Raw genomic sequence first — 17,582 nt, 5'->3', positions numbered from 1 at the left:
TGATGTGGTAGCACACAGTTTGAACTCACAAACTGTGAAGTCATGACCTGAACCAAAGTCAGATGCTTAACAGACTGAATCATGCAGGCACCCAAGGGAAAGAGAGAATCTTAAGCAAACTCCACACCCAGTGTGGAGTCCAGTGTAGGTCTCAATCCCAGGACTGTGAGATCATGACCTAGGCCAAAATGAAGAGTTGGACACTTAAACGACTGAACCACCCAGGTGCCCCAAGAAACTATTTTTTTAGGGGAAAAAACCCAGGCCACTGTTCAAGACTATTTTAATGATAACACAGCTACTATTAATCACTACTAATGCTGAATTCCTACTAATGCAAATGTTTGGCACAGATTAATATGCCCAAGTACACACAACTAAGTGTCAGAATTCAAACCCAGATGTGTCTTACTTCAAAATCTATGCTTCTTTCAGAAGTCACAAGTAAATTTCCATTTAGAGAATCCAATTACTGTTTCTCAGCCACTATTATATCCTGAAACTTCCTTCTTTAAACTTGCCTGGTGCTGCATTTTATCCATTTTCTTCCTCCGCATATCTCCCTATTTAGAGGGTTCACTCACTCCCTTGCTTTCAGCTCTCACTTTTTTTTTTTAAAGCAATCTCTACATACAATGTGGGGCTCAAACTCTCAACCCCAAGATCTGTGCCAAATATATATGCTCATATGTCAGTCACCTAAAACTCAAAAGTTTGAAAAAGCAGTATAAATAGTTATTAGAATGGGCTCTGGAGTCCAGTGAATGTATTGGTTAACTTCTGGTGCAAAAATGCTATATAACAACCACAAAAACTCAGTGGTATACAAAAACATTTAGTTATTTTACAAGTTTGTGGAGTTCAGCAAATCAGGCTGTGGCTGGTCTCCACTGGGCTCACTCATGTATTTGCATTCAAGTTGGGCGTTGGCTGGGCTCACTCATTTGTCTTGAATTGGGCTCTGTTTCTTGTGTCCTTCACCAGGCTAACCCAGGCACGTTCTCTTGTTCATGGCAGAGGAGCAAGTTGTTTTCAAGCCTCTGCATGTGTCCTATCTGCTAACAACTCATTGGCCAAACCAAGTTACATGGTGGAACCTGGAATCAAGGGATGTGGGAATACAGTCTACTTTTAATGAGAGGAACTGCAAAGTCACATGGCAAAAGGTGTGGATACAGAGAGAGATGAACAATTAATGCCATTAATGCAGTCAATCTAATGTAGTTAAATTGCTCATTTTTGAGTCCTGGCTCTGCCACTTACTAGCTGTAAACCTTGACACATTCCCTGATGTTGGTTTTCTCATCTGTAAAATGAGTATCTACTATCTGGGGTTGTTGTGATACTAAAATACCAGGGGCACTTGGGTGGCTCAGTTGGTTAAGTGTCCTGACTCTTGACATCGGCTTAGGTCATGATCTCACAGTATGTGAGATTGAGCCCCATGCAGGGCTCTGTGCTGACAGCTTGGAGCCTGCTTGGGATTCTCTCTCCCTCTCTCTTCTCCCCTGCTCACCTGCACATGCGCATGTGCTCTCTCTCAAAATAAAAATAAACATCAAAAGATACAAAGTACATAGTAATTGTATATCTCTTCCCAATTTTGGGTGCAAAAAATGTGCCCTGACAGATACATCATCCTACAGTGCTTTTTACATGTCATCAATGGCAGAAAGTCCAGGATCCCAGTGCATTTCTCTGTATGGCTTTAATTGCTAAGTGGGTAAGGACTTCAGTAACTCATGTCTGAAGTGTGTACATTTGGCAAAATTATGAACGTATAATTATGATAGCAACTGTTCAGGTATAGATTTATCAAACAAGCTCTTTGGGTTTAAGTTCATTTGATTTTCTTTCTCACCCATGTGAACTTGTGCTATAGGACCTGTGGACACTGAAGGGTAAAACTGTTCATGAATAGAACAGCACATATAGTTCTCTAACAGCAGTCATGATGCTACTCAGGTTGAAGACTATCTTTTGTAGTATAACAAAGCCCTCAAAAGTTGGTTAAAACAAGGATTTATTATTTTTCACGATTCTGTGGGTTGTCTGGAGTCACTCATGAGGCTGCACTGAGCTGGCAGATATGCTATGTTGTTAAGTCCAAAAAGGCTCCTGACATAACTGGAGCCTTGGTGCTGATTGTTGGCTGAGCCACAACATTCATTTCCATCAAGGTCTCCATAGGATCTTATCCTCCAGGACTTCTCCATGTGGTTGCTCTCAAGAATAGCCTGATTTTCCTTAGAGGATTCCAAAAGGGTGAAAGAAAAAGCTGTAAGGTTCTAAATGGTTAGGTCTGGAACTGACACAGTGTCATTTCTGCTATCCTCTATTGGGAAGGAACTATATAGGGGCCTGAACACTAGGTGACCATTCACTGGGAGATCCCAATATAACCATCTCACACATTTGACCAACCTGGTAAAGCAAGGGAAAAGCAGGAGAGGGTCACACATACTTGGTTATTCCACTTTAATGCTACAAGGATTAATCTGGGTTCAGATGGTCAGAACCTAGTAAAGCGTTCTTTCTTCCACTGTAAAGATACTGATCAACTTTTCCACTAATAATTTTATCTACTGATGAGTATTCCCTGAATCAATGATTTCATTACAGGTTGCAAAATGGCAATTTAATCATTCTAGGATTTCTTTTGAGGGACTTTTTCAACATCACTCTATAAATGAATCGTAGAAAAAGAAAGTGGTTCAGGATCTGTGATGTGATAAATGTTGAAACCAGTACTAACTTGGTGCTCCTGTGGTCAGTTGAGATCCCAGAGATTAGTATCTATGGACTGTACCATCCCTGGAGGATGAATGGAGGATCATGAAGGAATGGGGGGATCATCTGAAGAATTGTTATAATTCATTTATCCTTTTCAATATTTCCAAATCTTTCCTTTGCTAAATTAGACTGTTAAGAGTTTCTTACCTGGGCTATGCTGTTGCCCTCTTTCAAGCTTAATAGAATTGCCTTCAGCCTAGGTGGAGAGATGTTGTACTAAAGAGTCCCACAAAATTAGTTGTTGGATTTACTGTAAAGATGCTGTTGAGGATACAGTTCACTATATGACATAATCTTGTTTTGATAAATTGTGGGACAAATTTATCTTTGATCTTAGTACTGGGAATAGTAATGCCTCCCCTGAGCAACTGGTTTGTTATCCTATGGATGCTGACACTGTCATAAATGATCTTGTTTTTCCTTGTTACAAGGTATGCCAGAATTGAAGCAGTGCTCAGGACCCTAGAATAGGTATTTTTGTGCATTATTTTACTTCAACTTACCCATTTTAATCATTTTAAATTTGATTTTGTCTATTGTATTAATTTTTTTGGTAAGCCCCATAAGTATTTTTAGAAATAAGCAAGGATAATTGAAAAAAAATTTTTAAAGAATGTTTATTCATTTTTGAGAGACAGAGTGCGAGTGGGGGAGGGGCAGAGAACGAGAAGGACACATAGAATCTGAAGCAGGCTCCAGGCTCTGAGCTGTTAGCACAAAGACTGATGCAGGGCTTGAACTCAAGAACCTCGAGATCGTGACCTGAGCTGAAGTCAGACGCTCAACTGACTGAACCACCCAGGCACCCCAAGGATAATTTTTAAAAATATGCCAAATATACTGGTTTTTTGGGCAGTGTACAACAACGTCTTCCCCACTAGTCAGTAAGCACCAAAAGGATTTGTCTTGTTCACTCCTGTGCTTACCACAGTGTATGGCACAAAATCTGTAGCTGGTAAATTTCTGTTAATTAATGTTGATGGCTCTCTTTCAAATTACCTTCTCCCTGGTTTTGGAGGTACTATTCCAGTTTTTCTTTTACTGTTCTTGCCTCTTGCTTCTCCTCTGTAGTTGTCCTTTTTTTTTCCTTTGCCTCCAAATGTTTGAATTTCTCAAGGTTTTGTTCTACATTTTCAATTCTTCTCATTCTTTGTGCTCTTCCTGGATAATCTAAACCCAGGTTTCAGTTTCTGTTTGTATGTTGAAGACTCACAAATCTGTACCTGTAGTTATGACCTAGGGCTTGCATCCCAGATCTATATATTCTACTGACTCCTGGGCAGCTTCATTTGGATATGAGTTAATTCAAATTCAGTATACCCTAATGGCAGACATCATTTCCTCCCCTAAACCTGCTCCTACTTATGGTATTTCCTATGGTCTTCAGTGACACCTCCATCTCTCTGGTCACACAACCCAGGAATCCTGGACTCCCTTTTAACATACTAAGAAATTCAATCAGCTACCTAAATCTTGGAGATTTAGCCCCCCAAATAACCTAGATACATATTTGGATATAAGGGCATTTATCAAGCCAATCATTTGTAATAGCAGGAAAGTAGAATAGCCTTAATACCCCCAAAGAGAAAAACGTTTAAATAAATTATATAACCATCTCCGAACGATATGACATGGAAAGCATGAGCTAACGAAAGTGATTAGGATACATTTCATATTTTATATATATCCACAGTAAAAGTAGCAGCTTGTTTCTGGTGGTAGTAGTTCCGTGTTTTTAGGGGCCTTTCCATCAACCTCTCTCTGTGTAATGTTTTATACCTTCTGCGTAACTCCTAAATGCACATTCACACTTTTGGTTTCATTCAGCCTAGATGTTATTTCCTCAGGAAGCCTTCCCTTTTTCTTCTATCTAAAGACCTCAGAACATGTACTTTGGAGCATATGGACATATTTTCATTAGTCACCTGTAATTTTCATTCATGGTGCTTATCAGTTTGAAACTTTTTTTTTAAGTAGGCTTTACACCCAGAGTGGAGCCCAGTGAGGGGCCTGAACTCACAACCCTGATATCAAGACCTGAGCTGAGATCAAGAGTCAGACGCTTAACCGACTGAGCCACCCAGGTGCCTCTAGTTTTAATTTTTGTACAGTTATTTGTGTGATTCTTTAAAAATTAAAAAAAATATATTTTGAGAGAAAGAGAACAAACAGAGGAGGGGTGGGGTGGGGGGAGAATCTCAAGCAGGCGCCACAATGTCAGTGCAGATATCATGAACCATGATATCATGACCTGAGCTGGTATCAAGAGTTGCATGCTGAACCGACTGAGCCACACAGGTGTGCCTGTATGATTATTTCTTGAATGTCAGTCTCCCTCCCTAGACTACAGGATCTGTAAGAGTAGGGTCTATGCTTGCTTTGTTTACTACTGTATCTCCAGCACCTTGTACAGCAACTAGCATGCTTATTGAATGAATGAATGAACTAACTACATAAATGGTTTTCTAAGCATGTTCTGAGGCAGTGCCTTAAAGGCAGATGTCAGTGGTTGCCAATTCCTAGGTCATTTTATTTGGATTAAGTATTGGATTCTGGCAGAAGACTATGTGTGTAAAAAGAATCCCAGTGCTCCAGTAAATATTGTGCAAATCCCTAAATTAGATGATCTTGAAGTCTCTTCCATCTTCAGTATTCTGTGATCCTAGATGAAAACAACCAAGAGTATATGGGATATATCATAATTAGGGAGTGACCTTCACTAGTGAGCTTAGCAGTGGTTTCTTTTTCTGAGTGCAAGAGAGCTCCTTTTCCCCCCTCTTAGATAATTGAAGATCTAAGGGGGGCTCTTATCCCTTTCTGCTTGGCCAGGATCTACACCCAGGCCTAGAATTTTCTCTCCTTGGCCATCTTCTTTACCATCAATGAACTAGTCTATCCCCCTCACCCCTTAAGTGCTTGCTCCAAAGACCCTAGAACCCAGCCACTTGGGGCTACTTGTAGTTCCCCTCTCACATTCCTACATACTCTTAATCATGCAGTTCCCTTAGCTGAGAATGGTCTTTTTTTCTCTGCTTTGCAAACTCATGCTGTAACCTGAATGCCAACCCTTGTAAAAAGCCTTTCCCAACCCTCCTCTGTTCCCACAATATTTATATCTCTACATAGAGCCTTCTGCAGTTCAAATTTATGCAAATTACATAACTCTCTAAGCCTATTTTCTCACCAGAAAAATGTGAATAGTGTCATAGGTTGGGCTCTCCAAGAAGCAGACACTTACGTGATTAGTGTGTAGATTTTTTTTAGGAAATGCTCTTAGGATCATCATTTTTGAGGTTAGGGAAGAACTGGGCAGCGGAAGAAGTCAAGCAGTCATGTAGTCTTAATGGGATGCAACAGCTGATACAAGTTGTTCTGCATATAGGATGATCCACCAGAATTATCCCAAGTTGAGGTGAGAGGGCCAGTCCTTCCAACAATCCTGATAGATACTATTAGTGGCTCTATATTGATCAGTCTTTGGATGTGGCCTCCTTGGGAAGAGGTGTGACACTGAGCAACACCAGAAGGGGGTTGACAGTTCATGGCTGTCTGTGGGCAACACTCCTGGCCACTGGGTAATAAGTCCTTCATTTCTGAAGGGTATCTGAGAAGTACATTTTGGTGCCTAACATTAACAGTATCTATCTTAGAACATTGGAAGATTAAAATAGAATCAGTGATAAAAAGTACATAGCAGACTGCCTGCCACATATGACTCAAGAAGAGATGGTTGTTATGGTTATTATACATAGAACTTGGCTCTAAAACATATAGAGCAAGGTAGGGAAACCTTGTTTATTTTTGTGACTCTAGTCCTAGAATAGGGCCTGGAACGAATTAGGTTCAGTAAAGGCAAGTTGATGTGTTAATATAAAAATATATCTGTCACCTTTTGTCTGGAAGCAGATGTTATTTTGAGGTAAACTCTCAACTAAAACAAATAAAAAAGTCAATTCAACATTTAATGACTTACCAGAAAAAAAAAAAATAAATAAAGGAGGCACATACATTCATTTGCCTGGAAAAAAAGTTCCAAAGACAAGGAAAACAAAAGCAATGAAGCAGTACTTGACAAATGCATAAGAGCTCCAGTTAAAATGGCTTCTATCACTGGATTTTATATTTTTGGAATATAATTTTCCTATAAACAGGGAAAATTGTAGTTCAGCTTTTCCACCGCTCATAAATGGTAGGATTGTCAATGGAACAATCAACCCAAAGGAAGTACTTATTTCCATCAATGTTTATTGGGCTTTATCTTCCTGCATGCCCAATGTAGTGTGTTGACAGGTTTTATTGTTTATTTATTTCTATTTATTTAAGTAATCTCTACACCCAAGGTGGGTCCTAAACACTGAGCCAGCCAGGCACCCCTAGGGACATGTTTTAACACAGTATTTATTAAACACTGCTTTGTGCCTGACACAGGTCTGGGGATATAGCAATGAGCAAAAGTTACAAAGTCCCTGCCTTTATGGATCTCACATTCTTGGTGGCAGGAAACCGACAAAGTCTGTAAGTGATAACCGTCGCTTAGAAATATAAGCAGGTGAAGAGAGTTAAGACTGGCGGTGCAAGTGTGCTCTTTTGGATACAGTGGCCTGGAAGCCTTATGTTGACCTTCGAGAAGGGACTTGAACTACGCATTGAACATCAACGAGTTAAAAGAAATCTGAAGAGTTCTATCCAGGGGGAGCAGCAAGCTGAAAGTCTGAGAGCCTGCGTGTTGTAGGAATAGCCAGAAAGCCAGAGGAGTGAGCGAGGGGGCTGTGTGTTTGGCGATGAAGTAGGCAGGAGCATATATAACATACAGCTTGAGACCACATCGCTAAGGGAGCCAGTGTGTACAAACCTTTCAAGAGACCACAGAGGGCACGATGGAGCGGACTTCCAACTGCGGAGCTACAGCGACTCCTTTCCTCTATGGGTAGGGCCAAGTTAGACTATAGTAGGGACGGAACTGGGTCCTGCTCTCAGAAGACAACCCTCGCCCAGGGGCGAGGGCGGACCTCGGCGGCCCCCAGCCCGCCCGCGCTGCACGGGCCGCGGTTACCAGCAGGCGGTGTAGTGAGCTCGCCTGCAGCCGCCGACGCCCGCCCGTCCCAGCGAGAGAGGAGGGGACCGGAAGGAGCCGCTGGTGCTGCGGGAAGTGGCAGGAGCGGGAGGCGGGGACCCACCTGGAAGCGCCGCGGCGCCGCTGTCGAGCTTCCTGCGGCGGCCACCCGAGCAAGTGCCGTGGCGGGGGCAGAGAGCGGCCACGGCGGCGGCGCTTCCCCAAGTAGCTCACGGCGCCCTGCCCCGCGCGGAAGGTGAGCAGTCGCTCGGGGCACGTGGTGGGGGCCAGACGTGGGGTAGGGAGAATGGAGGAGGAGGCAACCCGGGGCACCATCGGCTTTGGGACCCGGATTTAGAGCCCAGTGCTGGGAGGGGGTGGGTTGGAGGCGACGGCGAAACCCCCACGTGGGGCGGGGGTGCGCGCGCACGTGTGCGCGGGCGAAAGGGGGGCGGGGAGGGCTCCTGGGAGGACGACCAGCGCGCGCTCGCTCAGTAGCTGCCCACGTGACGGCACGCCGAGACTCTCCTTCCACGTGACAGGCTGTGAGGCTGGTTGAGGCAGAGGGTTGTTGTGTCTGTGTGGTATTAACCGTGGTCGTTGGATGTTTTAGGGTTTTCTATCGCTTCTCCTCTCTACTAGGGGGTACAGGATGAGAAATAAAAGGCGTAAAAGACTTTCTGCTATTTCCTTGTCATCCACGTTCTCAAGTCCCTTAATGAAGCACTTTCCAAGTTCCGAAATACCGATTTCACTGTACCGCCATGTTGGTTCCAGGGGAAACTCGCGAGATGCTAGTGGGTTTGTATCGCGAGATCTCTCGATTCTCGCGGGACCTTGTTGGCAGAGCAGTTGTCCTGGATGGCGAATCCTTGGGTTCCGGGGGCCTGGGACCCGCAACTCTTTCTATCAGGCAAGTTGTTAGGGAGGGGCCGGGGGCGAGTGCCTCTTGGTGCCGGGAGACGTGCTAGGTCAGCTTCCTTTAGTCTTGAAGGGAATACATTGACCTCATTGAGGCGACACGGTCCTCCTCCCCACCCCCTCGGGCGCTCCGCCACCTGCAGAAGCGTCTGCACCCCTCAGCCCCGGCTCCTTTTCCCCAGCGCAGTGATAGTTCCACCCCTCCGTCTTACTCCCTCGAAGTCCAGAGCCGTGCTCGCGCAGTCGTGACGATTCCATAGGATAGCGTTGCTGTTAACTTTCAAACGTTCATGTCAGTTTTCCCCCTTGTTGCCATTTTCTAAAGAATTCCAGACCTGTTAACCATTCTGTCGCTTGTTTCTGCCGCAGTACCTTAGTCCACTGGTTATTTTCAGACGCTTAAAACTACTGCGCCTTTTATTTTTTCCTCTCTGAGCATCATTTACTCCCACTTATTTGGTCATTGATAACTTCCTCACGACTCTAACTTACTTTGTATGTACAATAACTTTTGGCAGTATTTGGAAGGAGCCCTTATATCTCTGACAATAACTGATGTCAGAATAAAATCGTTCTTTTAATTTTGTGCGTGCCTATTAACTCATAATTATCGATATGATTTTGATTACTACTGTATTATGAGGTTGCCATCTTTGATGTTCAGGGATGGTTGTTTTAGGTCACATGGTTACAAGTAATAGTGGAATGTTTTAAGTCAAAATTTTAATTAAAACCAAACTTCTCTTCATAAACTTTGGTATCAAAGTTTGAGTTCGGTTTTTCTTTAAATGAGTTTGACATAAAATTAATTTTTCTCCAACTTTCAATGTCTGAATCAGAAATAAATTTACAGTATACCTACTTTTCGTATTCTTGAGCCAAGTAATTTCGTATTTCGTAATTTCGTATTCATGAGTCTTTGGATTTATTTAGTATTTGTAGTGGGGAGTTAATTACGTAACTAATGAGATAACTAGGTAATCCATTCAAAGTTTGTTTTTTTAAAAAACTACAAAAGTGTCATTTGCCTTTACACTTGATACAGAGAAATATATACAGTAAAACGCTCCCTGTTACACTCTTGCTAAGTTGCCTTACTTAGTCTTAAATCTCTGTAACCACTCTTAGCAGTAGCTGTGTATTATTCCATGTATTTTTTTTTTTTTTTTAAGGAAGAGGAGGAAGTGGAGTGGTGTTTTGAGATACACTATCACAACATTAGCAACCAGTAAAAAATTTTCTACTCCGCGAAATTTTCATTTAGCGATGCATACCTATTGTCTTGACAAATATATGCATATTTGCTTTAAAAATAGATTTGTTTATTTCTTTATTTTGAGAGAGAGGGAGGGGCAGAGAGAGAGAAAGAGAGAAAAAATCCCAAGCAGGCTGCACCCTGGGAGCACCAAGACCAACACTGGGTTCAGTCTCTCCCAAACCATGAGATCATGACCTGAGCCGAAATCAAGAGTCAGACTCTTAATGCACTGAGCCACACAGGCGCCCAGACAAAAAAATTGTACAGATTTTTTGGTGGTTCGGTTTTATGACAGTATCTTGAGTGATAGCATTATTTTTGTCCTGGAGATTTAGTATGCTGGTAGCTTTGCACTAAAATAAAATAGAATTTAAAGAAATAAGTATGTTATCAGTTGAGCTTTATATTTTTATACTTAGTACTTGTGTTATACATTCACCCTTACATTTATGCTTATATTTTGTGATACTTACATATTCTAAATTATAACCCAAGTTTGTGTATAGGAATTTTAAAAAGTTACCAGCTCAGTTAAATAGTTCTGACCATGCAATTTACTGAGCTCAACAGTAGAGTGGTAGGTATATTATTAGTGAATACAGACAAATGTACATATACTCAGAAGTTGCAGCATTTTGTGATTGTTTTTTGTACTTTTCCCGCAAACCTACTAGCAGTATTATTTATTAGTTACACAAAAGTATCTATTCTTCTTGGGCAGTGTGATTTTCTTTTGTAATGGTTCCAATTAGGAAAATTGGGGAATGAAAGTGAGTGTGAAAGGTGTGATGAGGGAAAGAGGAAAAGGAGACATGGGAATGTGTAGTTTGATACTGAAATGGAATTGGAGAAGTTACACAGAAAAAAGAGGATGGTAGAAGTTTGACAGGGCTGTGGTCCAAGACTAGGCAGATTCACGATGGTTGGAGGGCAATTTGAGTTGACTAGAATTTGGAATCAGTAATTTTAGGCATTTTTTTCTCTTAAAATTTTTAGACTGTTTCAGTCCATCTCAAAAATTGCTTGATATCATTTGTCATAAAAAAATCAGGAATTGAGTTTGATACTTAATTGCAACTTTGTGAATTCTTTAGTTAGGTAAAGCCCTCTTGTTAAGTAACATTTGTTGAGTATATTTTATTATTTTTAGAAGTAAATTTTATTATTTTTAGAAGGAAATTGTCAAAATGGCAATGGTCTCAAAGTTCACTATTCTATAATGGCCTTTGCACAGGGATCTACAAAGTTGTGCTTGGTATTTGGGCCTTTGGTAGTTACCATGTGTATCTGATCCTTGTGATACTGTATATATTTCTTACATTTTTGTAATTAATAAACTTTCTGGTAGTGGATCTTGGGAATACCAGTCTTTTAGAGATTAGTATTTATCTGAAATACTGGGTAGAAATATACTGAGAAAATCTAAGGAGGAAGAGGAATGTATTTTATATGGTTAGAGTTTGCTTGAGTAAAACTTAAATAACCAAGAAATTTTATTTTCCTTTTCTCATTTATTAACTGTCACAGAAGTGATCTGAGAACTGATGAGCTGCAGTGATGAGAGGAAATTAATAACATTGATAATTCAATACTGATTTGGCCTCACGTGGATTTTTTTCTTAGGGCCTGACGCAATGCTAATTTCCATAGACCTATAACTTTGTAAACTATACAGTGTGATACCTAATTACATATTAATATACCAAGAATATAAATTTTATTTCTTAACTCTTCATGAACCAGTATCCAAGAGAGATTACCAGAAATTACTTGGCCAGAAATGTCAGTGAAAATATGTTGCAGGTGCTTTTTAAAAAAATCTATCTAATTTCATAGGAAAATTCAGTTTGGATTTAACTACAAGAAGTATTTGCTGGAAGACTTTTTGGTTTTTAAAGTAGTATTTAATATAGATGTGGTATACATTGTGGTGCAAATTTCTGTAGTTAATACTTTGATAACTACTGTAATTATACTTTAAAAACATTGAACAGTGAGTATTTCCCAGAGTCTTAAGTGTTAACTTCCAATACCATGGAAGTATAGACTTTGCTATTTTATTTGAACTTAATTCTTCTCACCTCTGTTTTTTTCTTTTTACCTGTTCTTTCTCATTTAGGTAGATCTTTTTTGTATTGTCAGAGACCAGTGAGTTCAGTAACTTTTCTTGAGGAGACTCTCAAACTATTCATTCATTATTATTAGAAACTCCGTTATATTTATGTTATATTCAGTAGTTCAACAAACGTTTTTTGAGTGATAGTGATCTCAGCCATTTGAAACAGCATGGATTTCCTGAGCCATCAAAATAACTGTAAGCAAATACCATAAGCCTGTGGTCTTTATTCAGAAATTCCTAAGTGGAGTAAATAAGTTTTGCAGTCCCAACAGGATTGGTTATCTGATTTTTTAGCCCACAGATCATAATCCACAGGATTGGCCATTGGAGTTAGGCACAATGGTTGCTGAAATGTAATTATGTTTCAAGGGAAAGGGGAGAAAAACTATTAAAAAATAGATGGAACTATTTTAGAAGAATAGAAGAATAGTGTTTTAAGGCCATTACATAGGGACATGCAGTCCTATAATCATTAACTTCAGAGGGAATCACAATATTGCCAAGCAGTGTAGTACATGGTGTGTCACAGGATGACCTTAGTCATAAATAAACTTTTATTCTATGTACTGTGTTTAAGGAAGTAAGAAACTGGTGTCTTTTTAGAAGATTATTATAAGGGTAAACATTTTCAAAGCTTTGTTAATTAATGCATTTCAGTTTTCTGGAGAATTGACCTATAGAACTCAACTGATGATACCAAATAAAAATGATGCTGTTGTGTATGACATTTCCTGTGTTTTATTTTATTGCATTTCTCTATTTATTAATTTCCTTATTTATTATTTCAAGGGATTACCTCCCAAATAAGGCTCTATTACATTTAATATTTGATATCCGTGATAACCAGTTGTCTAAAGACTAGCATCTTTATTAATGAAGGAATATTCAAAGCAAATAATTAGAAACAGTAAATGACCAGTTTGTATAATTAAGTTCTGTAGTAAAAAAATATTTTTTTTAATGTTTGTTTATTTTGAGAGAGAGAGAGAGAGAGAGAGACAGAGTATGAGCAGGGGAGGGGCAGAGAGAGACACACACAGAATCAGAAGTAGGCTCCAGGCTGTCAGCACAGAGCCTGATGCAGGGCTCGAACTCACAAACTGTGAGATCATGACCTGAGCTGAAGTTGGATGCCTAACTGACTGAGCCATCCAGGCGTCCCTATAGTTTTATTTTTTATTTTTATTAAAAAAATTTTTTTTAATGTTTATTTATTTTTGAGACAGAGACAGCATGAACGGGGGAGGGCAGAGAGAGAGGGAGACACAGAATCCGAAGCAGGTGCCAGGCTCTGAGCCGTCAGCACAGAGCGTGACACAGGGCTTGAACCCATGGACTGTGAGATCACAACTTGAGCTGAAGTCAGAAGCTCAACCGACTGAGCCACCCAGGCGCCCCTATGGTTTTTGTTTTTTTTTTTTTTTTAATGTTTGTTTAATTATTTTGAGAGAGAGAGAGAGGGGGGTAGGGGCAAAGAGAGAAGGAGAGAGAATCACAAGCAAGCTCCATGCTGTTGGTGCAGAGCCTGATGCAGGGCTCAGCCTCACAAACTGTGAGATGATGTGAGATCATGACCTGAGCCAAAGTCAAGAGTTGGATGCTTAACCAACTGAGCCACCCAGGTGCCCCTTTAGTTTTGAACCGTGGAGTTGAGTCTCCATCCTTAGCCCTGATGAGTTTCCTGAGGAGAGAACTGTTTCATTTTGTAGTGGATTTTCTTTGTTGCTTTGCTTCCCTGTTTTCAGTTTCTTTTAATATGTTAATTTAAATTGTGTGTTCTGTTTATTGGTAGAGTAATGGTAGATGATAGTATTTGATTTAGGTATAAAGTGTGTTATGTGGTGTGTTTTAATCACTTTAATGACTGGCTTGAGGATTTTAAATGTGAGGAAATAATATCACCATATTAAAATTTTGATATATTTCTTACATTATTTTAAAAACGCATCTTTTATATACTTGTGGATAAGACATTTAATTCCATGTTTTGCTTTCTAACCTAATGTTGGGTAACATTTTTCCATTCTCACAATGAGTCTTCATAACCATAATTATAAATAGTTGTATGATGTCCCATGTGTTGATGTATCATTCCCCTATCCTAAATTTTTGCATATATAAATAACAGTGTGAATAACATTTATACATAAGATATTTTCTTGTGTATAGTATTATCTTCTAGTATATTGCCAACACCAGAAGTGATTTTTAAGTGTATTTTTAAAGGCTTATAAAACCTATTCGTCACACTATCAAAAGGATCAAATTATGTTCATGTTGAAGTGGCTGTTACTCTATACTTCTACATTAAGTATTATTTATAAAAACTTAATAGAGTATAAGTTATACCACTTTTTTCTTAGATTACTAAGGTGAAACATTGTGCTTAACAGATGTATTTCATTTATGAATTAAGATAAACAGAATTTCAAAATTAATGTAAGTAACCAAATCTTTTGACCTAAGTTTGTTGTTCACTTTTGAACTTCTGAAATTGCTTCTCTGGAAATGTAATAAATAAACAATACTGATTTAATACTGTCTCTTTTAGTTTTTCTAAGTTAGATTAAATAAATTGAACTTTTTACCTCATCTGATACTGGTGTGAAGTGAGAATATAAATGTTTTTCTCCAAATTGGTAATTGTCTCAACTCTATTAAATAATTTTTATTTTCTCATTGTTTTGTGTTTCATTTTTATATTTTAAATGTTTTTTATTTTATTTATTTTTACCCCAAACTTAAAAAAATATTACTATTGATTTTTAGATGATTCTTATGACACATCTTTCTTTTGATCTGGTGTCTTTTTATTGTGATACTTGTTTTTGTATTGATTTTTAAGAGCACTCTACAAATTGAGGATAATAAAGCTTATTCTGTACAAAAACAGTGTTTTATAACTCTTTTTCTTGTCAGCCAAAATTTGAAATTCTTTTCCCATACCACAGAATTTAGTAGGATTAAATGAAGCAATTTCTCCTTTCTTGAATGGACAAAATATGAAACTACTTAAGAGTACTGTATTAGAGGCTATACAGAGAAAAACTACTTCGGTAAATTTTTGTGGAATTAGAGAATTAAACCGCTAAGGTCAACAATTTAGGATGTGTGCTTAAGGTGTTTTCCTTTATTAAATAGCAATGTGTAGTTTGACATCATTATTAGCCTCCAATCTATTTAATGAAAAAGTGCTAATTGGCAGTTCTAGAAATTAAGTTACAGAACCACAATACCTTTTTTCTTCAGTTGTTAAGAACAGCAGTATGGCACATTTACTGACATTTAGTAATGAATACTCTAAGAAATTCCAGGTGAGCATTAGTGAGGGCATAATTCATGCCAAGGAGAACATTTTTAATATTGAAAGTTCTTATTGTTTATGAAGGTATGGTTTTTTTCTTTACAAAATAATTATCCAAGATCTTAAAATAATTTTTTAAAGAAGGGAGATATTTTTACCTATTTATACTTTAAAACTGTGGAGGCTCCAAAGTTACTGTTTTATTAAGTAATGACTAACATGTTCTGTTGTTTACAGATTGGTGTGATTACATTAATGCTAGGAAGAAATACCGGATTAACTTTCTAAGTGTGGAATCATAATAAATATTTGAAAAAATGTGTGTCCTGTGCTTGGGGATCCCATAAAGAGAATTGCAGGTGAATGATGGGATGAAATTTCTTTCTACCTTGGATCTACCTTGGGATGCGATTTAAAGGGATTGAAACATAATTTATACCTTTTATTACTATCAGAAGGAATTCTGCTTCATAAGGGATAAGTTGATTTTACAGAATGGCACTGAACTAATCCAGGAAATAGTAGTTGCTAATTGTAATCTGGCACTCATTTATACTTTTCTTACTAGTTTTTTAATTTTTTTAAATTGGTCAGAAGCTTAAGGAAAACCTATCCTGCAGTTCATATGTACTTTCCCATTAGAAAGCAGATTTATTGTGTTTCATAAATAAGGTGGAATACTGCTTTTTTCTAGGTTGATGGTATTATACAGGGAGGTGCCAGGATTTTTTTCTTCTGAGAAAGATGTGTGTATTTGTGAGATTTATTTAACTGATAGCCCTTAAGGAACTTTGTGATACTTCTCTGTCTTTACTCACCCCAAATTTGTAATTCTTGAAGTTTATTTATTTAAATCTCTACACCCAACCTGAGGTTGGAACTCACAACCTTGAGATCGTGAGTCACATGCTCTTCTGACTGGGGCAGCCAGGTGTTCCTGTAATTCTTAATCTCAACTGGCTTTACTAAAAAGAAATTTTAATGTTTGTGTTTGCAGTAATGTTTCATTTTCTGAGAGAGAAATGTCCTTTATTTGCTCCCTGCTTTTAAATAAATGTAAATATGATTGTAGTATAATATACACAAAGTTCTCATAAGTGTATATAGTTCAGTGACTTTTTTTTAAATTTTTTTATTATTATGTTTATTTATTTTGAGAGAAAGAGAGAGTGCGAGTGGAGGAGGGACAGAGAGAGAGCGAGCGAGGGAGACACAGAATCTGAAGCAAGGCTCCAGGCTCTGAGCTGTCAGCACAGAGCCGGATGTGGGGCTTGAACCCATGAGTGTAAGATCATGACCTGAGTCGAAGTTGGACGCTCAACTGACTGAGTCACCCAGGCGCCCCGGTTCAGTGAATTTTCAAAATGTAATCCTACCTGTGTATTCAGTACTAAGAAGCAGCACGTTATCAGAATCTCAGAAACTGTCTTGTGTTGTATTCTGGTGATTAACACTACCCCATCCCATGGGAAACCACTCTTTGGATGTCTGGTACTATGGAATATTTTTGTCTGTTTTAGAACTTTAATTTTATCAGCATCATTACATTTTTATCTTGCTTTAGAAATCCTAGAACTCAGTGTAATTTATACGTGGAGATTTCAGCTCTTTGACTTAGACATTTTCCTCATCGCATTCATGATTTTAAGAACTCTTAGGGGTGCCTGGGGTGGTTCAGTCGGTTGAGCATCGGACTTCGGCTCAGGTCATGATCTCGCAACTTGAGAGTTTGAGCCCCCTGTCGGGCTCTGAGCTGTCAACACAGCTTTGGATTCTGTGTCTCCCTCTTTCTCTGTTCCTCCCCCTCTTGCTCTCTCGCTCTCTTGCTCTCTTGCTCGCTCTCTCAAAAATAAATAAAGATTAAAAAAAAAACCTCTTAGAAGGGGACATCAAAGAAAATCCTTGCTTTCTTGCTTTCAGATAAGTTAGTAGACCCTTTCAGTGTTTTAGTGTAACTTGGGCAAAGAGGATACTTTTAATTTCTGTCACTGATTGGCCTGCAGTAGTACTTCAGCACCCCCCACCCCCCCCCCACGCTTAATAATTTTGTTTTGAACATTTTGGTATAGCATTCCTGACTAGCTAATGGCTTTTTGGACTTTTATCCTATGAGTTGGCAGCTTTCTTTTCATTC

General features: G+C 39.0%; 1 protein-coding gene across 4 annotated transcripts in view; it reads left to right on the top strand.

The window, feature by feature from the left end:
• Positions 1-3,402: 3,402 nt before the first annotated feature.
• The window catches only part of ZZZ3 (zinc finger ZZ-type containing 3), a 113,647-nt gene continuing 99,467 nt past the window's right edge, over positions 3,403-17,582 (top strand). Inside the window, exon 1 of one of the 4 annotated variants that reach the window (XM_045477910.1) lies at positions 3,403-8,102. In XM_045477910.1, coding sequence (XP_045333866.1) covers positions 7,717-8,102 — 386 coding nt within the window. In that variant the 5' untranslated portion in view covers positions 3,403-7,716. Of the gene's footprint in view, positions 8,103-8,374; positions 8,760-15,690; positions 15,808-17,582 lie in introns of those variants that run through there. The other 3 variants (XM_045477909.1, XM_045477905.1, XM_045477906.1) reach the window with 3 other exon arrangements.

The sequence above is a fragment of the Leopardus geoffroyi genome, chromosome C1, assembly GCF_018350155.1.
Source record: "Leopardus geoffroyi isolate Oge1 chromosome C1, O.geoffroyi_Oge1_pat1.0, whole genome shotgun sequence".
NCBI classification, from domain to species: domain Eukaryota; kingdom Metazoa; phylum Chordata; class Mammalia; order Carnivora; family Felidae; genus Leopardus; species Leopardus geoffroyi.
The sequence above is the reverse complement of the archived record's forward strand: the minus strand, read 5'-3'. Positions and strand labels throughout refer to the sequence as shown.